Raw genomic sequence first — 25,630 nt, forward strand, 5'->3', positions numbered from 1 at the left:
CTGTTCTTAGAGAGTACAGAGGTATCTTTGATAAGGTACTTTCCTCTGTCTGTGGATGGACCTGGCTGGATGCTGCCAATGATGATAATTACAAGGAGGCTTGAACTGGGGTTCTGGCTGAGCATAGCTGTCAGCGTAGAAGGTAATCTAAATATTCCTAGAAGTGGTTAGGTAAAGAGTTAGAGGTCTATAAAGTTAGTAAGGCTGTAAGAAAGGAGGGTCCGAGCTAAATTGTGTAAAGCTATTACTTAATGTCCATCTGACCTAGGTGGTGTCTCCTTGTGGAATTTATCTTAAATCAGGAGACTTGCATGTGGACTGTTATTACTGCTAGTCCTTGAAAGTGGCCAAGGGAGATATCTGATTCCAGAGAAAGCCTTTCCTGAGGCTGTTCTCCAAATACCTGGAATGTGTATGTCCAGAGAATGATCAGTCCACACTGTTAGCCCTTCTTAGGAAAGAGTCAACTGGGAAAGCTATGAAGGCACACATGATTTTCATAACAGAAGACAGCTTATATATAACAAGCCAAATAACACCATAAGCTCCTTGGAATTTGGCTTATTCTGGAGGAATTCCCTGATCCCTCCAGGTAGTGACTTTGCCATAACCAGCTGAGTTCTTATGATATATTCCTGAGGCCCGCAGCATTTAACTGTATGTTAAAATTTATTTGTGAAGTCACCAGGTCTAGGGCTTTACTTCGAAAAGTTTGAATACTAATTCAGTCCTATTATTAGCTATGAGTCTTTTCAGATAGTCTTCATCTTTGTGATTTTTTCCTTGGTAGGCATTGTATTTCTTAGGCATTTATCTGTGGTGGCCCACAGAGGCTCCCTTACTCAAGGTCAGAGAGTCTGAGTTTGCTTTGCCCAGCAGGGCTGCATAATGGGATGATTTGGCCACTGGCGTGGGTACCAGGTGTTTGGAAGGGTCTACACTTGGCTGTCTGTTGTTCTTTGATCTTGAAAGAGGGAGGTCTTTTGCCTCTCCCCTTGGTAGTATATAAAAAGCTTATTAGAATAAATCTTAGGCGCCTGGGCATTGTATTGACCCTGGGCCCTCCCGAAGCTTTCCTTTGTGTCTGTGTCTTTTCTCTCTGTCTTAGTCTATATTTCTATCTAATACTTCCTCATTCCTTTCTCCTCCCCACAAGAACAGGGAGCTGGACTCCATTTATCCATTTCCTTTAGGTTACCTATCTTCTTTGTGTGTATGTTTGAACACAATACTTTTAATTTCCTAGTAATTGGTGTTAATATTCTCACCTTTTCTCTTTGTCGGTCACTTGAATATGTTTCTGTGTCCATCTGTGTCTGTCAGATTTCCATTACTTTAACACAAGGTAATTTGTTCATAAAAAGAAAAGATTTATATCAACTCACAGCTTTGAGGTTCTTGTCCATGACTGGTTCACTATTAGTTTAGGCAGCACATTGTGGAATTTGTGTGTATATGGTAGAGCAAAGTTGGTACTCAGTGGACATGAGAGACAAGGGAAAGAGAATGTTTCCCCAGTGATCTGAAGGTATACCATTAGACCCCACCTATGGACATTTCCTCACTTCACAGTAGAGCAATGCTGGGAGACCAGACTTTTTACTACATGGCTCTTGGGCTACACATAAGAGCCATGTTATAATACCATCTAAATAAAAGTTACCCAATCTTGGTGTTATATTTTACAAGCATAGTTTGGTTTTATTGATTTTATCTCTGACACTTTATATTTTAAATGTTTCTGTTCGAATCCCTATTATATCTGCCTTTTTATTTAGTTCTTGCTTTTTTATGGGTCTCTTAAGTTATAAAGCTAGATAGTTGTTCTGAAATCTTTCTGATTTGTTAATATGCATTTGTAGCTATGAACTTCCTCCTTAGAACTTACTTTACTGTGTGGTAAGTTGTGATATGTTGTTTACTTTCATCTCTAAGTGTTTCTAATTTACCCAGTGGTTTGTTCTTTACCCCACTAATTTTTTGGTTTTCTAGTTTTCCTTGGTATTGAGTTCTAATTTCATTTTCTTTTGCTTAAAGCAAATAGTCTTCGTTATCTAAATCATTTAAGATCTCCTGATATTTAATTTGTGGCTTAGTTTATGGTCTTTTCTGGAAAACATCCCATGTTTACTTGAAGATTATGTATTTTGTTATTACTTAAAGCATTCTGTGTATGTTAAGCTATTTTAATTTATGTCCTCTGTTTTCTTCCTTGTCTTTTGCATGGTTGTTCTATTTATTGGTTATTGAACTGGTGTGGAGTGAAGCTATAGACTTAGAGAAACTGTACTGCTGTAAGCAGAGTTTAACAGGCCTTTCTGATGGGAGCTTAGAAGACCAAAATGTGGACAGAATTTAGACAGTGGAGTCTGGTATATGAGGCTATGGAGGAGAACAAGGACTGTTTGGGGACTTACCTAGAAGCTATTATTACATTCTAACAGAATTTAATCTGCATTGTGCCCATGTACTAAAAATTGGAGTGAGAATAAATTTGAAAGTAGTGGACCAAGTCGTTTGGCTGAGGGAATTTGAAGACTGCATTGCATTCAGCTGTGATGTGGTTACTACTCACTGCTTTTAGGCAGTTCTCCATTGAGATAGAGAGCGGAAAGATATAAAAAATGTGCAATTTGGTAAAGAAAAGGACTGTGAATGAGTTTAAAGTTTCAGATAAGGGGTTATAGAAAGAGCAGCTATAGTCTTTTTAAAAAAAGATTGCTGTTGGTGACTGGAGAGATGGCTCAGAGGTTAAGAGCAATGGCTGCTCTTCCAGAGGTCCTGAGTTCAACTACCAGCAACCACATGGTGGCTCACAAATATTGATGATGAGATGTGGTGTCCTCTTCTGGCATGCAGGCAGAACATTGTACACATAATAAGTAATTACAGTCTTAAAGAAAAACCAGATTGCTGTCATAAAAAGAAACCTCATAATCATCCATGGAAAAAAATGCATGCCCTGAGAATATGACTCCACCCATTAAGGGCTCATAATTGTGAAAACGAAAATTAATTTGAAAGAAATAAGACTGATTGAAAGGCTGGAAGTGTCCTTGGATAAAAACAGCCACCTAGGAAAGTGTTTTCCCAGGTTCAGCCACCAAGGTGAGCAGAAGCCATTCGACTGTGATAGGAAGGGACAGACTACATCTTGAGCTGGCAGCAGAACTTGGCAGTGTCATCACATGGTGCCACCTTTACAAGGTTGCAAAATGCAAGATTTCCAGAGCTATGAATGTTTGCATCAATATAACAGAAAGCTGAAGAGGTCAAGTTCTTATGGGATATTACTAACTGGGCAAAGATGTGTTATACTTGTTTATGCTGAGGAATATTACTTTAACTATGTGAAAGTGTGTTACATTTGTTTCTGCTGCCTTTGTTAATGATGTAAAGATGTGTTACATGTGTTTAATGCTGCATTTGTTTAATTATGTAAAGATGTGTTCCTGTTTCACCTTGCCTGCCTAAGACACCTGATTGGTCTAATAAAAAGTTGAATGTCCAGTAGCTAGGCAGGACAGGGATAGGTAGGGCTGGTAGGCAGAGTGAATAAATAGGAGAAATCTAGGCTTGAGTGGAATAAGAAGAGAGGAGAGAATGAGGGAGAAAGAAAGGGAGATGCCTGGGGCCAGCCAGATGTCTGCCAGCCAGAAGACACAGAAAGAAAGGTAAAAAGCCGTGGAGCAAAAGGTAGATAAAGAGAAACAGGTTAATTTAAGTTAAAAAAGCTAGCCAGAAACAAGTCTAAACTAGGCCAAGTATGCATAACTAGTAATAAGTCTCCATGTCAGGATTTAGGAGTTGGTTGGTGGCCCAAGAGAAAAAGCCTGGTAGCCCAAGAAATGTGTTTAAGAGTTGAATTCTCTGTAGGAGGCTCTGACAAGCTATTGTCCAAAGAAGCTGTGAAGGTGGAGCCCAGTTGTACTGGAGTCCTCAGGTGTTTGAAGATGTCAGGACATCCACTAAAGCAAAGCGTGAGTCGTGCAATGGGGGATAAGCAGAGAGAGAGAGAGAGAGAGAGAGAGAGAGAGAGAGAGAGAGAGAGAGAGACAGAGAGAGAGAGACAGAGAGACAGAGAGACAGAGAGACAGAGAGACAGGAGGGAGGAACACTGGAAGGGCAAGGCTACCCAAGGTTATTGCAGCTGACAGTACCCCAGGAGCCCCATTTCTGGACATGGATCTGACGACGTTTGCCTGCCAGGCTTGCGTTTTACCTTGGCCCAGTTTTTCCTTGCTATGCTCCCATTCCTCCATTTTGAAATGAGACACCTTTTGTCGTATTCTTGAAAATTTTCTTTGAGAATTTCATATGATGTATTCTGATCATATTCACCTCCCTCTGGCAGCTCCTCTGAGATCTACCTTTCTTCCTTATACACTTAACATTGTGTCCTCTGCATTTTTTTTTTAAACTAAGTCCAATTTATGCTATCCATATACTCATTTTTTTTGGTGTTTTGAGACAGGGCTTCTCTGTATAGCTTTGGAGTCTGTCCTGGAACTCACTCTGTAGCCCAGACTGGCCTCAAACTCACAGAGATCTGCCTGCCTCTGCCTCCCGAGTGCTGGTATTAAAGGTGTGCACCACCACCACCTGGCGCTACCCATATACTCTTGGATGTGTGGTTTTAGATCTACCAGGGGCCACACTATTAGAGAAAACCGACTCCCTCTCCCAGCAGCTACAGTTGCAAATAGATACTCGGCTAGGGGTGGGACTTCATGCCTACCCGCCCCGCTCCATGATGGTCTTTATCTGGCGTGAGCTTGCACAGATCTGTGTGTGCTGTCACACCACTATGAGCTCATATGTGCAGTTGCCCTCTGTGTCTGGAAAACACAGTTTCCTTGGAGTCCTCCACCACTTTGTGCTCTTACTATCTTTCTGTCCCCTTTTCCACAAGCCCTGAGAAGAGGGAATGCAATATATCTGCCCTGTTGGAGCTAAGATTCCAAAGTCTCTTTTCTCTTCTGGTAGCCCACACAACACCTTTCAACACTATGAATGCTAGTCAGTATGGATGAAGCTTCCAGGTGAGGACCAGATTGATTTCTCCATGTCCTATGTCCAAACTGTGTGGCATCTTCAGCAATAGGGTCTTAACTGTCGTGTTCTGAAAGGTAACCAAGAACAATGGCAATAGACTGTAATAGAAGGTAATGTTTGAGGATCTGTGTAACCTCACTGGCCAACAAGTCCAAAAGAGGTAACCCATTCCTGGCACAAGGCTTTTTGTTTGTTCCTCCTCCCTTTGCTCTTATTTTCTTCAATTGCTTTGTCTGTCTGTCTGTCTATCTATCATCTGTCTATCATCTATCATCCATCTTTATCTATCTGTCTATCATACATCTTTATCTACCTACCTACCTATCATCAATCATCTATCTATCTCTATCTAATCTATTATCTATATGTCATCTATCTATCTTCTATCTATCCATCTGTCTGTCTACCTATCTGTTATCCATCTTTACATATAAAGTAGCAGGTTTCCTTATGGCATTTTTATGCCTACTAGTCTTTGGTCATCTTCCCTTTACCCTCTTCAGCATCTCCTCCCTCCTTCCATATCTAAACACACCCTTTCACCCTAAGTAGTCCTTCTTTTAGTATCGTATCACATATGTCCTCTGACTTTCCCTACTGCTCCTCCTTAACTCCCTTTTCCCGTTCTGGTCCTTGGCATGTATGGTCGCTCACTCACATGCACTATATATAAGTTAAAGCTGGGTGTGGTGGTGCATACCTTTAATCCCGGCACTTGAGAGGCAGAGGCAGGCAGGCTCATATTTCTATGAGTATGAGGCCAGCCTGGTCTACATAGAAAGTTCCAGGCCAGCCAGGGCTACATAGCAAGACCCTCAGAAAAGGAAATTAAGTTGAGATCCATAAATGAGAGGATGTGGTATTTGTCTTTCTAAGCCTGGGTTACCTTGTGTAATATAACGTTTTCCAGTTCCATACATTTTTCCTATAAATTGAATAATTTAATTTATACCTGAACAATTTTCCATTGTGTATTTGTATCACATTTGCATTATATGTTCATCTGTTGATGAACATCTCTGTTGGTTCTGCTTCCTTAATATTGAGAAGAGAACATCCATAAACATGGATAAATATCTCTTGTGTAGAGTCCTTTGGGTATACACCTAGAAGTGGTCTAGCTAGGTCATATGTTAGTAATATTTTTAGTTTTTGAGAAACTGCAGATTGCTGAATAGCTGCACCAGTTTACACTCCCATCAATGATGAATAAGGGCTCCTCTTTCCCCACATCCTCGCCAGCATTTTTTTTTTTTTTTATAATAGCCATTCTTACTGGGGAAAGATGGATTCTCAAAGTGGATTTGTGTTTCCTTGATGGCTAAGGATGTTGAACACTTTAAAAATACTTAGGACATTTCTATCTTCTTTTCAAAAGTATCTGGTCAGTTCACTGACCGGGCAGTTTTGTTTTAGGGAATTCATGTTTGCAGTTCTTTACATATTTTAGATATTAATACCTTGTCTGAAGTGTAGCTGGCAAATATTTTTCTCCTGTGCTGTAGGTTGTCTCTTTACTCTGGACCCCCTTTTTATATGCATAAGCCATTTAATTTTATTCAAACCTGTTTGTGAATTCTTGAGTCTGTTTTCTGTACTATTGGGGTTCTGTTCTCAAAGTTCTTAACAGTATCTATATCCCATGTTTTCTTCTAGTGGCTTCAACTTTTCAGGTTTTAAATTAAGGTTTTTAATCTAGTTTCATCTTTCTTTTGTGCAGGATGAGAAATAACAGACCTAATTTAGCAGTTCTGCATATCATCTTTTTGGAATCTTATCCAAAAAGTTGTTGTCTATATGAATTTCTTGAAACAGTTCTCCTATGCTTTTCTTGCAATAAGTAGTTTCTAATTTACAGTCATAGTTTTAAGCATTGGTCCATTTGGAGTTGATTTTTGCAGACAGTGGAAGATGCGTCTAGCTTCATTCTTCTGTATATGGATTTAGTTTTCTCAGCATTATGCATTAGAGAAATTATTTTCCAGTGTGTACTTTGGCACCTTTGTTGAGAATGATTTGTCCTTAGATATTACTGATTAATTTCTGTGATCTGTTTCATTGCTGTGTTGCGGAGACCCACAGAGGTTTCCTATTGAGAACTTACTCAGGGTCCTAGAATCTGAGCTTGCTTAACTCAGCAGTGCTGCATAAGGGGATGATTTGACTACAAGCGTGGTTACCAGGTGTTTGGAAGGGTCTACACTTGGCTGTGTGGTGTGCTTTGATCTAGCAAAGGGGAGGTCTTTTGCTCCACGCCTTGGTATTATAAAAAGCTCTTTTGAGTAAATGGAAAAGGCCATTGGGTATTGACCCAGGTCCTCCCGAAGCTATCCTGTGTTTCTGTCTTTCTCTTCTTCACTATCTTTCTATCTAATATTTTCTTATCCCTCTCTCCTCTTCATAAGAACCCTTGAAAAGAGGGGAGCTGGCCTCCCATACCATCTGTCCATTTTTGTGGCAGTATCATGCTTTGTTTACTATATAGCCTTGTAATATCTTAAGGTCAGCTATTCAAATTTTTTACAGCTTTGTTTTATTCAAGATTGATTAGCCAGTAGGCATCTTTTTTGCTTCCATGTGAATTTTAGATTTTTTCTATTTCTATATGCCATTGGCATTTTGCTAGGAATTATGTTTTATCTGTTCATCTGTAAATTGCTTTGTTTGGTATGGACATTTTAGCAATATTGGCTTGTCCAGTCTAAGGGTATAGGAGGTCTTTTCACTTTTCAATGTCCTGCTCATTTTCTTCATCAATATTTTGTAGTTTTATTGTGGAGATCATTCAGCTTCCTTGGTTATATATATCACTAGATATTTTACTCTAGCAGCCATGAATAGGCTTGTTTATTAATTTCTTGATCAACAGGTCTGTTGTTGTGTAAAATTATATTATTTTTGTCTGTTGATTTTGAATCCTGTAAATTTTGTAAATGTATCAGTTCTAACAAATTTTGTTTTAGGAGAAAAATTCATGGTTTTCTACATGTAAAAACATGCCATCTACTAATGGGTAACCTCTGGCTTCCACCTTACTTGTTTTACAAAGCCTTTTAGTCTTTTCACTGGATAAGATTTCCAATCCTATGTTGAATAGTAGTATGAAAATGGACATTATCTCATTCATGACCTCAGTAAACTCTTTTAGCTTTTCTTCATTCAAGATGTTTGCTGAGGGTTATAGTGTATAACTTTTATTGTGTTAAGGTACATTTCTTAAATTTTTAATTAATTGGTGTTTAAGTATTTAATTTTACCATGAAAGGATGTTGAGTTTTACTAAATGCTTTTCTTCAGCTGTCAAGATGATCATAATAAGGCTTTTGGATTTGATATGATATGTCACACAATTGGAATCTCTAAGGTTTTAATATTTTTATTTGTTTATTTTTGTTGTGGTTCAGAGGTGATCAAAATAGCCTCTGCTGTTGTGAAAATTACATCTCCTCTCATGGATTGCTTCTACTGCCTCTCACACTGTTTTTACAGACATTTATAAAGAATAGTAGGATTTCTCTGGCTGTCCATCCAACTGATAATCTCTTCCTCCTGCCCCTCTAAAGAGCTTCTGGAGATACTGTGGTTCCAAGAAATGATGACCTGCCCAAGGCTGTTGAGGTTCTTGGGAATGGTCATCTCCTTTTATTTAACTGATTTTTATGTATTATAGTAACTTAATTTTTTTCTTCACACTATTTTGTTGGAAAGAGATTTTGAGAACAATATTTTACCTTAAAATTGTGAAACTTGCCGGGCGGTGGTGGCGCACGCCTTTAATCCCAGCACTCGGGAGGCAGAGCCAGGCGGATCTCTGTGAGTTCGAGGCCAGCCTGGGCTACCAAGTGAGTTCCAGGAAAAGGCGCAAAGCTACACAGAGAAACCCTGTCTCGAAAAACCAAAAAAAAAAAAAAAAAAAAAAATTGTGAAACTTAAAAAGTATATTTTACTATAAACTTCTAGACTTACTGCATTTTTGACCTACAGATATTTGTAAAATTTCAGATACTTGGAATTTATACTGGTAGTGTGACCTAAAGGTCATTCTAAAATGATGGATTTCATATGTGTTATGTGATAAAGAACACACTCTTCTGTTGTTGTTATGTGTGCTGTATCTCTGCTATTCAGTCTTGTGAGTTATAATACTTAGACCGTCTTTGTCTTTTGATGTGTTTTGTGTTAGTAGAGTGAGACATGTGTTGGACTCTCTGCATCCTCTCGTTTAGACTCTAGGGACTTCTAAATACTCTAAATACTAAATCCATGGAGTGCAAAAAGCTTTGTCTTTGTCTTAGTTGGTCTTAGCATTCTTGCCTTGGTGTAGTTGACAATCTACACACCGCATTCATATTACATGACAGAATATGTATCAGTCTACTCTGTCTGTCATGGCACTGAATGGATTTTCTGTAACTTCAAGGTACATAACACACTTTTCCCTAAAACAATGGTAGTCTATTCAAAAGTGACAGATCTTCTGGAAAAGTCAACTTCTGTTGAAGTCTAAAGCTTTGTATTTAAAGAGGGAAAAAAATCTTAAGAAGCTATCCCTTAAGTATCTCATGGAATTTACAAGTGTGTTTGTTTCTGTTTCTCAGACATTGGCTTGACCGTCTCAGAGAAGGAGCTGGCTCAGCTGGCTCACATTCAACCATTAGTATTCAATTATTCTACACAAACTGTCATGAGGGGTTTTTTAAAAATGCTCCAGAAAAAAGAAGAATATGATATCATCCGTGAGTTTTTGGTAAATATGTTGTTCTAAAGAAAAGTTTATAATTTTCTTTTCTATACCACAACCAAAAGTTTTCTTTGCTTTTTTCTTCCTTATTATACTGAGTACTTTGCTTGTATTTGTAGATACCATATTTTTAAAATAATAGATGTACATGGTAAAAAGAATCAACTAGCACAAAAAGCTATAAAATATATAGAAATGCTCCTTTTTTCCTCCCCCATTTCCCTCTAGGGCCCCCTTTAACTGTTAGGCTTGCCTTTGTAAACTTGAAGTGTTGGGATGTTCTTTATTCACCAGTCTACCTCTTTAAAGAAGCTTTTCTATGACATAGATTTTCATTCATATTACCAGTCTGTGCAGCTGAACCTTTGAGTTAATTACATGGCAAGTATCTTCATTTCTTTAATAGGTCCAGGACATTTAGCTTGTTCCACTGCCTGTCTTTTAAACATCAATCATCCTTCATATGTGTATTATACATGTGTCCTTTTAAAGAACAAATTTCTAGAAAAGCAGTATTTTGGGCTGTCAAATTTTCAAATTTATCCATCATGACTTTTAGTTGATGATCTGTCATTTCTTTAATATAAGATACAGAATTATCTTTCCATGTTTTTAAGCATTGCATATTTACATGCAGTTCTTTACCCAAATTTTTTGCTTATTATTTTCATATTAATTACTCTTAATATAATGAATAAATTATTCCTTTGGTGTGTTTTATATATAATATATTTAAACACATAGATATGAACACATGTGTATGTGTAGTGTATTTATACACATAGATATGAACACATGTGTATGTATAGTGTATTTATACACATAGATAGGAACACATGCATATGTATAGTATATTTATACACATGGATGTGAACATATATGTATGTATCTGTTTATCATGAAGGAATAACTAATTTTTAGTAGTAAAATTTGGTGACCAAAGGACTTCTGGGTTTTTACATTTTTTAGTAATACCCATTTCAGTCTAAGAACATAATAATTATTTTATATTTTCTTGGTACTATTAAAATGGTTTTTAGTATCTTTTGAATCTTCCATTCAGTGTCTGGCTAGAATTTAACTCAACTTAGGTGTTTAGAAGGGGCCACTATTTTATATCTGTCCATTTGTCTTAAGACGCTGCTGAAAGATCTTTATTATTATTATTATTTTTGGTAATGAATGATACCATTTTATCTTAGATTCTTTAAAATTGACTTTATTATTCATGTACTGGTTCCAGATTTCTAGGCTTTTACCATGTATTAAGACTAACCTTCATTACTGTTATGTGATATTTTTTTTCTGGTTCTTCTTAAAGATTTCTTTCTGGGTTAGTTTTAGAATTGGCTTTCAGAAGGAGTAAAAACTGTCAGTCTGACCATAGTAGTACTATAGGGCTTGACACCTAGGTAAGCCCCTTCTTGTGATGGCAGCAGTTGTTGGCAATTATTTAAGCACTGGTGGATACACAAAAATTAGCAAAGAAAATTTAAAATGTACAGTCTCAGGCTTTATCCATATATATTAGAATAAAAAGGACCTGATACTTTCCAGTTTCTTTTGTACCATTGGCCCTCTGTGTCTGTGGACTCCACATTACTGGCCTCAAAGGACTGTAGATCAAAAATATTTGGCAACATATTGCATCTGTGTTGAACTGTACAGATGCCTATCCTGTCTTTATACCTTAAGCAAGGTAGTGTAACAACTGTGTATGTAGCATTTACATTGTTTTGAGTGGAAGTGTTCTGAAGATCATTTAAGTCTGAAAGAATTGCACAGTTCCTATGAAAACACTGTCCCTCATTTTATGTACAAGACTCTACATCCATAGATTTCTCTTTCTGTGGGAGTCCTGGAATGATGAAACAGGGTCTTTCCTAGCTTTGTTCTACCTCTGAGCTAGAGCATATGCTCTGTGCTCTTGCTACCTTGCTTATCCATCCTTCCTGAGCCCTTCCGCACACAGTACATTTCATATAGGCACTTCTGGTGGCTTATGAGGACCCAGGTTAAATGCTGCTTCCTTCCTGGGTGTTTTCTTATGTATCTTCAGGCACAATTAAATACTGTCATTATTCCGTAAGTCACATATTTAATTAAATATTTTTTATTCACTGCTTAAAGATTGGAAAAATTTCTACTTTGTCTTTGTATTCCAATATCTAGAACTAAATGCTTGATAAATTTTGGTGAATTCATAATTGTTTAAGAGTTTCTTTTGAGAGGAAGAGAATTCTTTAGTCAGTATCCCAGCATAATTTCTTTTTCTTTTTTTTTTAATTTTTTTGTTTGTTTGTTTTTTTGAGACAGAGTTTCTCTGTGTAGTTTTGGTGCCTGTCCTGAACTCACTCTGTAGACCAGGCTGGCCTCGAACTCACAGAGATCCACCTGGCTTTGCCTTCTGAGTGCTGGGATTAAAGGTGTGTGCCACTACAACCTGGCCCAGCATAATTTCTTTAAGGAGTAAATTTTAAGGATTCTTACAGCTTTCTAAAATATTTCTGTTATGGTTATTTTGTTTAGAAAATGATAGTGTTATGGTTAGATCCGAATAACTAAATACTCTATTTCATTTTTTATGAAAGGGTAAACAATAGTGTTCAGGGAGAAAAGTATCTTGAGGATTTTACTTTTATCAACCAACTCACTGATTCATTGTCTTAACTTAGGATATTCTATGCAGTCCTTACGGGATGAGATTCTAGTTTCTCTGGTTTGTTATATAACATCGAGTAGCAGGCCATCCCATATAGAGATGAAGGATAATAAATGCTAAACAAATGGAGATTTTCCTTCTTTTTAAATAGTAAATATGTGGCTTTTTTTTTTTAATCTTTGAAGGAGTTAGAACAAATGACTGTGCCTGATGACTTCAAGTCTGGGAATGAACTACTCAACAGAGACAAAAACAGATACCGAGATATTCTTCCATGTAAGCTGAGAGCTTTTTAAGTTACTTCCCTGTTAACGGTTGGGAAAAGGTAAAAACTGACTTTCTGCATGACAGACTTTGAACTTTCTCCTGACGAACTCTAGTAGCTAGCACTGGATCATCTGGGCACATGCTGGGACCTGAGGCATCTCTCCTGAGTACTGTTGTTGAGTTAGTTACACAACCCTGTAGCCTGATTACCATTTAGGCTGCTGTCTGTCACCTGGTAGCCGAAGCATGGCTACCTTCCCTGGCAGTTTGTCTAAACATTAAAACACAGCAGGGCTCTTTATGTCCTCTGCCCTAGATATTAATGCAGACTCATCAGTCTGCTGCCCATCAGCTTCTTTATTATATCCAGGACTCTACCTTCTGCTTCATGCATGGTGGGGGGGGGGGCTGTTTCCTGTTCTTCTCTTATTTCCTCACAGCATTTGTCAATCTCAACCATCCAAAGAACAGAAACAAAAATATGACAATGCAGTCTTAATGGAAATTTTATCCTATGATCATTTTTTCAAAATCAAAATTTTCTAAGTCAAATTTACCATTTTTCTACTAACTTGACCATCTTCCATTATTAACTGCTTTCTTAATATAATCATCCACTGTTCAAGCCAGAAAACTGAGTCCCTTGTTATATGCAAAATGTGCTTGCCAATTACTTCTTCTCCCTCTCTAGTGACTCCAGAACCTCCTCACACTTCTCTGGTGACATTGCTGCCAGCCCAGACTGAGTGCCTTTCACCTCTCAGCTGGTTTCTGTCTTCCTTCTGTCCCTGCCCATTCGCAAGAGCTGCTGAAGAGATTTCCTTAGGACACAGTCAGAACACCCTGCTTTCCTCTGCCATGACCCTGTGTTGCTGTCATGCTGGAGTTCTCCTCGGTGTTTGTCTGTCTGTCTGTCTGTCTATAGCTTCTGTGGGTTTCTGGAAGGCATTCTTTTTCTTCCCTCCATATGATTAATACTTCAGTCCATGCAAGAGCTACCTTCTTTTCCTGCTGTGGTCATCTCTGTCAATTTAGCTTTTCTTGTTTCCTCAAACGATTGGGTGATTTTCCAGGTGTCCTAGTATCTTGTTAGTGAGTACTCTGCTTTCATGATTTTGTTGTTTCTCTAGACAGATTTGAGGTAGCTCAGGTCAAAGTGCGACAGTGTTTGCCAAGATAAAATAGACATCTCTATGTCTAGTTAGCTCATTCAGGCTAAAATAACTGTGATGGTTAAAATGATGTATTCTGTTATCTTCTGTGAGACAACAGGAAATTCACTAGTGAGTATTTCTGAAAATCAGGTCAGTAACCTACCATGCAACATTTTAGTGGTACAAATGGTTTGGTGCTACTCTGAAAGGTCAAAGGTCTCATATGTTGACTTTTATCCCTACATGTGCAGTTACTCTTCAAGGAGACTGAAAGTAAAGTTTTTAAAAATGATTTTCTCAGGATTATAAGAAGTAAGAAGTGCATTTTAGGAGTAAAGTGTACATGTACTTGATTCTGCTTGAGTTCTGTCTTGGGCACAAAGGTTGACAAGGAGGTATATAGACACAAAAAAGTTCACTTGAATGATTAAAAAAAAGGAAATCATCCTAAAGTTTTTGCTTTACTTAAACTGTAATTCAACTAAGTTCTATTTTAAGATTTGCTCACTTCATAACACAGTCTAGTCTAATCTACATGTCAGCCTATGTGGGTGAGAACCATGAAGTGTCAGCCTCGGTGAAGCTTCATGAAGCTTCTCTGGTTTCTCTATCACACATACGGAGGAGTTTCAGATGACACACCAGGAAAGGCACAAGTCATTTATTGCCCTCTCTTCAGTTAGCCTTCAGCGTGCAGGGCCTGATGTACACACATACCGTTACCAATACAACATACTGTTAGGACTATTGAAACAGGGATCACACAGAGGTCCGTTGTCAATGTGTGTGAACCGTGAATAGTTGCACACGTAGCAAGTATGACTATTAACTCCTCAGTGTGCAGATTACTGTGTCAGGAAAAGATGGGCAGCATGCCAGGACTAACCTGACTTCTTTCAAAATCTGTTTGTGTTGTGTGAACAAACAGCAAAGCATGCGGTTGTGTTGCCCCTTTATCTCCCAGTGAGAAACTCACATGGTATTCTACAAACGGGATAATCAAGAGAGAGCTGACCAACAAAGACAGTTGTCATTGGCAGCAAAGGAGAGAAAAGTTATAATTCTGGGGCTACAATTAGGATTGAACACAAATAACCCTGTAGAGTAAATAGCTGACTGGAGCATGTGATCTTGTCACCAAGCAAGATTCTCTACTGCTGTACCCAGAAGGACTTGCTGAAGGGTGACTTACCAAAAAGCAGGAAGTGGTTGGGATGGCCAGGATGAAAAGCACCTAGAAGTGTGCTGACTAGAAGCTTGACATCACAGGAACTTCAGGATGGTTTCACAACAGTGGAAATAGAGAGGTCAATGAGAGGAACATATCCAAATACAGGAGGGAATATGACAACCAGGACAACAAGAACCTCACCCTAGGTTACACAATGAAAGGAAGGCGCAAACCCTGTCCAAACTACAAGTGCTTTAGTTCTCAGTGTTTCCAGTGTTTTAGATTCTTGTTCAAAGTAAATAGGAGTCTTGCTTCAATTTTTTTCTATATATTTATAAGCAACAGGAAAGTTTTTAAAACTTTAACAAAACTGTTAAGGGCCATGAAACAATCATATTTTCCTATTGATTATTAAGATATTTTGCAGTTTCACTTTACATAGTCATATTTATGGCCTTGTACCATCATGCAAAGCAAGCAAGGCTTTTCTGGTGGAAACACAATATATTGCATTTATTTAACACTTTACAACTTGCAAAACATTTTATTGACTGATAAGGGAAGTGAGAACACATTGTATACAAAGTCTTCAACTCCAGGCTGAATACCTTTTCTGTTACTTGTCTCTGGGTCAAGATGTAACCAAGACTAATAATGATAGTGTCTTAAATTTCTGTGTATTCTTTATAACACTGTGAGGAGGACAGGGGAGATGATAATATGTGAATTTAAAGATACCGAACAATGAGGAAAAGATACTCTTTCAACAAACAGTCTGGTCAACTTCATATTTATATAATAAAAAAATTCCTCTAATATTTACTTCATACTTTATATAAAAATGAATTCAAAATAGGTAACAAAACCAAATATAATAAAAAACATATTTGGGACTGGAGAGATGGCTCAGTGGTTAAGAATTCTTGCTGTTCTTCCAGAGGACCCAAGTTCAGTTCCCAGCACCCATGTCAGATGGCTCACAGCTGCCTGTAACTCCAGTTTCAGGGAGTCTGACATCTTCTTTTGTCCTCTGCACATGTGTGCACATACACAAGTGTGTCCACACACATACCACATGTGGCATAAACACACAGAGACAAGCACAAATACATATAAAATAGTATTTTAAATTAAAAACATAAAAGCATACAATTTCTTGGAAAAAAACAAAGAAAAAATTTAGCATCATCAAATTTAGTAAGAATTTTCTCAGCAGGACACAAAACTCTGAAACTATCAAAGGAAAAATTAGATTTCATGAAACTTAAAAAAAATTGCTCTTCCAATTATACCATTCTAAAAACAAAATTGCAAGAGGCAGGCTAGAAGAAAATTAAGTATAAAACATCTGCTTCACAAAGGATATGCATTTATAATACAGTAAGAATTTCTATAACTCAAAGAACAATATTCCTAGAATAAATAAGCAAAAGATTTGAGAAGTCACATTGAGGAGGTGTATGGACATCACTAGAAGTAGTTTGCTTTCAGTTGGCCAAGCTAGGAATTCACTTCACTGTCTGAACTCAGAGACAGACCAGCTTTTCAGTTCTGTCATAGTTGAGTTCAAAGGACTTTCAACTGTCTTTTCCTTCTGTAAGGTATCACACAAGCCACTATGGAGGAAACAGTAGCAAGTACTCTAGACTTGTTCACAACACATTTTCATACCAGAGAATGGAAAATACAACTAAAAGGAACTTTTGTGGTTGAAATTTCTAGGGGTCCAAGTTTGTAGGACATTTTGAAATACTCCCATCTACAAAGAAAGATAAATTACTATATCATGCTTCTCCAGGCAAAGGGGAGACACATGTCTTGCGAGCCTCTCTAGCCCCTGGGTGGCAACATATTCTTCTTTTAAATGAGAATTCTAAAGAAAAGACTCTGCCACAAATGTAAACCACTGTACAAGGCTCTGCCACAAATGTAGATCACTGTGTAAGGCTCTGCCACAAATGTAAACCACTGTGCAAGGCTCTGCCACAAATGTAGACCACTGTGTAAGACTCTGCCACAAATGTAGACCACTGTGTAAGGCTCTGCCACAAATGCAGACCACTGTGTAAGGCTCTACCACAAATGTAGACCACTGTGCAAGGCTCTGCTATTTGGATTCAGCAGATGTAATGGTCAGTGGCAGTCATGCTGTTTAGAACCTGCTGCAGTACTCCAAAGACTCAGGATTTTGAAGCAGTGCCCCACAATCCCTCTGTGAACCACTTTCCTTTGGAGAAGCAGGCTTTTAGCCTACTGTTACACCTTAGCAGAGACTGAATAGTAGAGAACTCAATCGAGATTGCTTCTCTGTGAATAACCAAGCCATTAAGCTGGGTATACACAACATCACTTGATTATCAGAAAGAATGGTAGATGTGAGTTTCTTCTTGAGTAGATCCTTGTCTTAGTTACTTGTCTATTGCTGTGACAAAGCACCATGACCAAGACAACTTATAAAAGAGAGCATTTAATTTGGGAGCTCATGATTCCAGAGGGCTAGAGTCTGTGGACACGGCACCAGGCAGACCAGCAGGCATTTGAACAGTAGCTGAGAGTTCACATCTGATCCACGAGCACGGGGCAAAGAGAGCGAACTGGGAAGTGGCATGGGCTTTTGAAACCTCAAAGCCTACCTGGTGGCGCACCTTCTCCAGTAAGGCCAGACCTCTTCATCCTTTGCAAACAGTCCCACCAACTGCAGGACAAACATTCAACTATATGAGCCTATGGGGGCCGTTCTCATTCAAACCACCATAACCCTGAAGGCACAAATAAGCTCTGTGAAAAAAATTGTCCGCATGTCCATGATCCTTATTGCTGGTACACTACCTTCTCTCCCTAGTGTGTACCTCTGTTCTTATGAGGAGTTCCCTGTGGTCAGTTGACAGGGAAACAGAGGGTTCTACATGGTCTGTGTTGTTGCCATGGATCGGCTGTGTCACCTGACAGTTGCTCTTTTTTGAGACATTTCTGAAGTGTAATGGTGAAGGGGTGTATACCTGCTGGGAGTACGTTGGCTTGGTGTACTTGGTTGTTCATTTCCCTGGAGAAATGGTTGGAGGGTCAGCTGAGGTGATAGCCAGTGCCTTCGCTAGATGGATGATCAAGGCCTTGGAAGAAATATAATTGAAAAGTTAGTAACAAAGGAGGTCTAGGGAAGAGGTATGTGGCTAGAACTTTATAAATGAGCAAAGCCCACACAGATCCTGATGTTCCATGTGAGTGCTCATGAAGAGTGACTTCAACAAAGGGCAGAAACCTTGTAGATGGATTGTTCTGTGGACAGGCTAATTTCCCCTAATTACCCTGCTGTTTTTCAGTAGCTCATGAAAAAACAGCCTATTTGGCACTGTTGGAGGGAATATATGGATTCAGCTTCAGAGACTTCTTGCCACTCACCAAGAGCAACCATTGCTGAGTATCTGGGCTTCCAGAATCTGGGCATGGAGTGGCACTGAGTCCCGGACATGAAACCATTCCCTGAGGTGGCAGGTTATGTCAAGCCACTTCTATCATGGAAGAAATAGTGAGGTTTTTTTCTAACAAAAGACAAATTTACTCTGAATATGGAGTTGCCTTTGCTAGACACAGTGCTTTTCCCAAATTTACCACCTGTAGACCTACAGAATGCCTTACACACCATCATGGTGTGCCACAACACAAAGAAACTCTCTTTGTGGCAAATGGCTCTTAGTGGCTTTTTCCTATGAGGTTTTTATCATAGTCTCCACCATTCTGAGGAGACTTACTTGATACAGTGGTTGAATATCCTCTTGAAGACAATTATAGTGATAAATGGATGACATTATCTTCCTGGGACAGTATTCTCTAGTAGACTGTACGTACACACAGTACCTGCTGTAGCCAGGATTCAGGGAGTAAGGGGTGCACACAGGAGCAACATCACCTTAATAACCCATCAACACAATTTTTGCTTCCTGAATGTGTGACTTTTGCCTTTTTTGTTGTTATGTTATTAAAAAATATGTTCATTAGTTCTTTGAGGATTTTGTACATGTTTTGATCATCTCCCCCTAAATCTTCCCAGATCCTTCCCCTTACCTTCCCATCCATCTTTGTGTCCTCCCCTTCCCCATGAAGACCAATATGGTCTGTCCAAACATTCTTGAATGTGTGGACCTTTTATTGGAGCATGGTCTACTTCTCAGGCACTACACTCTTAGAGGAAACTTCTCCCAGCAGCTATCAGGTGCCAGTAGCACACAGCTAGAGGTGGAACTTTGTACCCAACTTTCCTCTCCGTGCTGGCATTTGGCCAGGTTTGAGCTTTCACAGGTCTTAGATATGCTGTCACAACCTTTGTGAGTTCATAAATGCAACTTCCTGCTGTGTCCAGAAAGCACATTCCTATTGTCGTCTACCTTCTCTTACATTCTTATATACCCTCCTCTGCAATGGTGCCCAAGCTTTTGGAGGGAGGAGTGTGGTGTATAGGTTTCATTTAGGGCTGAACATCCTGCAGTCTGTTATTCTCATTTGGGCATTTTGCCCAATTGTGGGTCTCTGCATTGATCATTATCTACAATAAATGTAAGCTCCTCTGATGAGGATTGAGAGATACTTTAATATATTGGTATAATGATAGGTCAGTTGATTTAATACTGTGGCCTTTTAGCAGCATGATAGTAGTAGGTTTTCTCCTAGGGTCTTTACTGTCTAGCCACTGGTTCTTGGCCTGATAATGGTGTCCAGGATAGGTTTCATCTTGTGGAGTGTACCTTTAATCCAATCAGAAAGTAATTGTTTACTTCCATGATGTTGGCCTTAAGGTCTTAATAACTCTCTTCTTAATCTTATCCCAACTCAAGTGATGTCTTTCTGCAAACTTGAGTCTCTCTTGAGAGTCAATAAAGTATGTAATTATTTGGGGGATTTGTGAAGCCTAGAAGACTTCACAAGTAGGGACAAGTAGGACAGGAATTTGAATTGAGTAATTCTGGTTTATATCTCTAAGTTGGATTTTGTTAAATTATTTAACACTTCTAATCTCCCTTTTCAAAACTGAAAATGTTCATATAAAGTAACATTTGAGATGGAGAGATGGCTGTCAGTTAACAGCATGTACTTGCTCCTATTTGGAAATATTTGGTGTTTTTCTATATTTAGCAAATAGATATTCCTGTTCATCTTTATAAGAGAATTCTGTATACTATGTTGGAATTCAAGATGGACTCTGTCAGAAGCCCCAGACTTTGTTTGGTGACCATTAAGCCTAGCAGAGTTGCTAAATGACTACTAATGTCTCCCTGAGAACTAGGGAGAGGCAGTTGGTGAGAACACTGTGTGGCAGGGAAGGCCATGTGCTGAGTTCACTTCTGCTTTCTACATGGGAGCAGTGGTGGAACAGAGCTCCAGATGTCTGTGTGCAGTAAAACAAGAGCTCCTGAACGGTGGAGTTTATCATGGGCCAAAGGCCAGTTTACCTCACACTTGCTGGCAATATTAGACAAGTCACATGCTCTTTGAGCCAGGACTTTCAGTGCCATCTTTTTGCCACATACCTGTGTCTCAGTTAGGGTTTCTATTGCTGTGGAGAGACACCATGACCACAACAACTCTTATGAAGGAAAAATATTTCATTGGGGTGGCTTGTATTTTCAGAGGTTTAGTCCATTTTCATCATCATGGTGTGACAAAGATGCCTTGCAGGCAGACATGGTGCTGGAGAAGGAGCTGAGAGTCCTACATCTTGACCCACAGGCAACAAGAAGTGATCTGAGACACTAGGCATGGCTTGAGCATATATGAGACCTCAAAGCCCACCCTCACAGTGACACACTTCCTCCAACAAGGCCATACCTACTCCAACAAAGCCACACCTCCTAGTAGTGCCACGCCCTGTTGAGCTTATCCCCATAATTACATTCAAACTACCACACCTGTTTTGATTGACACATTACTACACCCAGTGGAAGCTGAGGAAGAATTGGAAAAGATGGCTGCCTGGCTGCAGTAAAGTCATTGGTAGAATCCCATTAATACTGGAATTTATCTCTAAATCATTATCAGGTTTATTTTGTAAAAACTCTGGTCTCCACTGCCCTATACTTACAGATTTCCCCAATTTTCAGGAGAATGCCATACACTATTCTCTCTGAAAGCTGCTTCTTTGCTGTATTCAGTTGCATAGCAGTGAACAGCAGATACCCCTTTGGTCTAACACTACTGTATCTCACAGGTGCTGGATGGTGGTGATGGCACTTGCTCTTAAAATCCTCCTAATTGTTTATTTCTCAAGTCTTGCAAATAGGTTTTATGGAGGAAATAATTTAAACTTGACTCTTGAAAAGAATTTCCTATGCCATTTTTTGAGGGGGAGGGTAAAGAAATACATGGATTTACCTATGTGGGATGCTTTTATGAAGTCTGGATATATTGTATACCCCATTCTTCCATTATTTTCACCATGTTTCTGTTTCTATAATAGATGATTCAACACGTGTTCCTCTTGGAAAACACAAGGACTACATCAATGCTAGTTATATTAGAATAGTAAATCATGACGAAGAGTATTTTTATATTGCTACTCAAGGACCACTGCCAGAAACTATAGAAGACTTTTGGCAAATGGTTATGGAAAATAACTGTAATGTTATTGCTATGATAACCAGAGAGATAGAAGGTGGAGTTATCAAGTGTCACAGTTACTGGCCCATTACTCTGAAGGAGCCATTGGAATTGAAGCAGTTTCGCATCCTTCTAGAGAACTGCCAGATAACTCAGTATTTCATCATTCGAATATTTCAAATTGTGAAGAAGTCCGTAAGTCTTAAAATGTCGCTAGTAGATGCATGTTTTACGATATAAGTTTGATGTATTCCACTAGAATGGAATACATACTAAGAGTATGCTGTGTTCAGTTGATGTCACTGGGAGGCCTGCTCTTTTCTGAAAGGAAATGGAGGAGCCATGAATCTGGGGGAGAGGGAAAGAGGGGTGTTGGGAGGAATGGAGGGAGAGGAGGCTGTGGGCAGGATGAAGAATAAAGAAAAAGAAAAAAAGTAACCTTTGCCAGTGGTAGTAGCACTTGCCTTTAATCCCACCACTTCAGGCACAGAAGTAGGAAGCTCTCTGTGACTTTGATGTTAGCCTGGTCTACAGAGAGAGTTCCAGGACAGCTAGCACTATATAGAGAGACCCTGTCTCTAAAAGAAAAATAAAAGTAACTTTTGTCTAGGAATGAAGCTATAAATTTCCACTTCTGCATAGCCAAACTTTGGAAAGAGAAGAAAACGGAAAGGGGAAAGCAGGGCGGGGGAGTGGTCCTAGATGTTTCTGGTCCTGGGATATGCTTTGGTGGCTTCTGTCAAGTGTGGCAGCCATGCACTGAGCTTGTCAAGAGTGCACACCACTGCTGCATTCCACTGCTACACAGTAAACAAGGAAATATCTGTATTCTCCCATCTTTGAGCTGTTGTGCTCAGCGCTAATGCCAAGATTCGCATGGGGTGCTTTGGGAGCAGAGATGGGAAATACTTAGCGTTATCTGGAGTTTGAGAAAAGGGTTACTGAAGGTAACATCACAACTGGATTGTGAGGGACCTAGCTGAGAAAGAAAGGAAGCAAGCAATTGAAAAAGAAATTGCCTTGGCCGTGTGTGTGTGTGTGTGTGTGTGTGTGTGTGTGTGTGTGTGTGTGTGTGTGTGTGTGTGTGAGAAATGCTCTGGAACATAAATTTGTTCATTATCGAAGAACAATGAAGGATAAAGTGTGGCTTAGACAGAAAGAAGGAACCAGCTAGAACATGAGATACCCTATTTCTGCAAAAGAACAAAATTTTATAAGTGGTAACTGGGATTAAACACTCACAGGTTGTTTTTGTTTTTTTAATAAAATTGCCAGACTTACCAGGTGCTTAGGACGTGTAACTTATGACACAAAGAGGGTTTTGAAACCATGCTGACCATGCAAGTTTGGCTACTGTACCAGAATGTGCAGACCCTTCTGAATGTGTCAGCCCATTTTTTACTTTTAAGTACTTTGAAATCTTGGTTTTTCTGCAGCCTCATGATTTAGAAGGCATACATTCAAATCCAAGCTCTAAATATGGAAGCCTTGTGACCTGGCATTTACCTCCCCATCCTGGTCTCTAAAAATGGAGACAAAATAGTGCTTTTATCTTAGGCTAATATAAAGATTTAATTAGATAACCCATGTGAAGCTCCTGCCACATTACCTGGTGGGGAACAAATGTTGGATTCCTGCCTCCTGGGGAGCATTCTTATTTTTATTGTTTTCATTATTATGTTCTTTTTTAAATGGAGAAAGCTAAGTCTGGCAACTTTCAGTTTCTGTAAACATCAAAATTAGGTTACCACACTCTGAATGCTCTATATACCAGTATTCACTACCTCCACCATCATCATCATTGTTGTTGGTGGTATATTAGAAATTGAAATGAGCTCTCTAATATAAATCAATAAACTTCTCTGTGTCTCTCCAACAGACAGGAATGAGTCACTGCGTAAAACACTTGCAGTTCACCAAATGGCCAGACCATGGCACTCCTGTCTCAGCAGACTTTTTCATAAAATATGTCCGTTATGTGAGGAAGAGCCACATTACAGGACCCCTGATTGTTCACTGCAGTGCTGGTGTAGGCCGGACGGGGGTGTTAATATGTGTGGATGTCGTGTTCTGTGCCATCGAGAAGAACTACTCAGTAAGTGTGTGATGAAGCCGATGAACTGATACTGTCTCTAAGCATGGTTCTTAACAGCCTGGTGTTATTGGAAGACTGATCTGGACCAGCGTAGCACATCAGTGGCTCAGTAGCTTGGGAGACCTCATTCTCACTCGGCTTGATGCAGGCTCCTGGGAATGGTAGTGAGGATTAAAGTGTATTATATACATAATTGGCTAGGATAGTATAGAAAGGAATGGACCCTCTGTAAGTATGTATTCGTTTCCTTGCTTTGTGTGCCACTTATGGCTTTAGTATTTTCCTAGGTAATTTCAGTGAAGTATGCTTGCTTTTAGTGAACAAATCTGGCATACATGCATGTTGAAAAAACGTTGAGCTCAGAGTTAATGAGAGGTCTCTAGGCTTAACTGCCGATTTTACTGTATGCTTTAGATTTGGATGACTTTATGTAAGTTGCTCATCCTCAACTTCAGCCCTCAAATCAGTTTTCTTAACATAAAATGAGGAGAGAAATATGCATGGATATGAGCCAAACATTAGCAATCCCTTACTTTTCTCCTAAACGGAGGTGTGAGAGACAGAGTTTGATATATGGTGGTTATGCTATCCTTTACTGTTACTAAGTGGATTGAGAATGTGATTTTAGATGTGTGGCACAATGGCTTACCTCCTGAACTATTCTGTGCTGCAGCACTGAGGAGAGGAACATACCTGCCTAGTGTGCAGGCACCGTAGAAGGCAGCTCTTACGCTGCCCATATGGAATATGACAGTCCTTGCCTCAGTCACAGGTTGACAGGTTGAGAGGCATTTGCCCTGGCAGGTGCATCCTGCAGTTATCTTCCTGTGGGACAAGGTAAAATACTGGAGTTCGGGCTTTGCACGGTCATACTCCAACAGAGTCAGGCCTCCCTGTGGTGGAAGATCAAGGAGGAGCCAGGCAAACAGTCCTTAGGGAAAGATGAGTCTTCTCCTATCTGCTAGCATTTCACTCTTCTGATTGTGTGTTAGTGTCTGAACCCTGAAGGATGGACCTTCAGGTTGTGCAAGTGAGGATGAGAATGGCAGCGTTGTCCGAAACAAACTCAGAACATCATTATGAATGATGAATATAAATTGGCTAGTCAAAAAAAAAAATAGCAAATGTCCTAAAATGCTGAAAGCTTAACTAGTAACTAATGTTTTATCCTTTAGCAGTCAATACGCTGGTATAATGCTGTTAGCACATGTATTATCTATCACAAGTTCTGAAGTGATTTACGCATATTTATCCTTGTTTCATATTCCTGTAGCAGCTGTAAAAGCTATGTATTTTTTGTCCAATCTAAGCAACACTGTTTCCCCCGCATAATAGCTTCTTTATACTTAAAATACCTGATCTTCTATGGTTTATTTGGTAGTTTTTCTTTCTTAGTGGTGCTTTGTCTGAGTTGAGGTTGTAGATCAGTAGTGGATGCTTGCCTAGCATGTTCAAGGTGTGATGTCCAACACTGAAAAAATGATGCTTCTAATTGATGAAATACTGTGGCTGACAATAAGAAGTGTAGGACTCCATAGTATTAGTAACTCATGTTCTTATTGATGCCATGGTCTACTCGCCTGAGAAATTATGTTCACTAGACCTTGTTTGTTGTCACCAGAGAGTTAAGTCTGTGGAAGGACTCAGGGTCCTTGGCATGTCCATGCCTGTGTCAACAGTATACATTTCCTCAAGACTCCACTCACACAGGGCTTCTTCCTCTGCTCCCTACAGATATAAAAATAAGAGTATTTTATTGTCTTTTTATTGTTATTTACAATCACTTAATCAAGCTAGGTTAAAACCCCTTAAAACGTTGAGAGCAAACTAGTTCTTGTCTGGAAGAAACATCAAGAGTTTGTCAAATATTCTCAGCAAAACTTTTTTTTCTTTTTTT

General features: G+C 39.1%; 1 protein-coding gene across 11 annotated transcripts in view; it reads left to right on the forward strand.

The window, feature by feature from the left end:
• Ptpn20 (protein tyrosine phosphatase non-receptor type 20) overlaps nt 1-25,630 on the forward strand; it is an 89,971-nt gene that overhangs the window by 57,893 nt on the left and 6,448 nt on the right. For 7 of the 11 annotated variants that reach the window (XM_052733932.1, XM_052733935.1, XM_052733927.1 and 4 more), the window contains 4 exons: nt 9,654-9,802; nt 12,644-12,734; nt 21,499-21,833; nt 23,518-23,733. In XM_052733932.1, the coding sequence (XP_052589892.1) occupies nt 9,654-9,802; nt 12,644-12,734; nt 21,499-21,833; nt 23,518-23,733 (791 nt within the window). Of the gene's footprint in view, nt 1-9,653; nt 9,803-12,643; nt 12,735-21,498; nt 21,834-23,517; nt 23,734-25,630 lie in introns of those variants that run through there. The other 4 variants (XM_052733938.1, XM_052733937.1, XM_052733936.1 and 1 more) reach the window with 3 other exon arrangements.

The sequence above is a fragment of the Peromyscus californicus genome, unplaced genomic scaffold (genome assembly GCF_007827085.1).
Source record: "Peromyscus californicus insignis strain IS unplaced genomic scaffold, ASM782708v3 Scaffold_12__1_contigs__length_115047231, whole genome shotgun sequence".
NCBI lineage: Eukaryota > Metazoa > Chordata > Mammalia > Rodentia > Cricetidae > Peromyscus > Peromyscus californicus.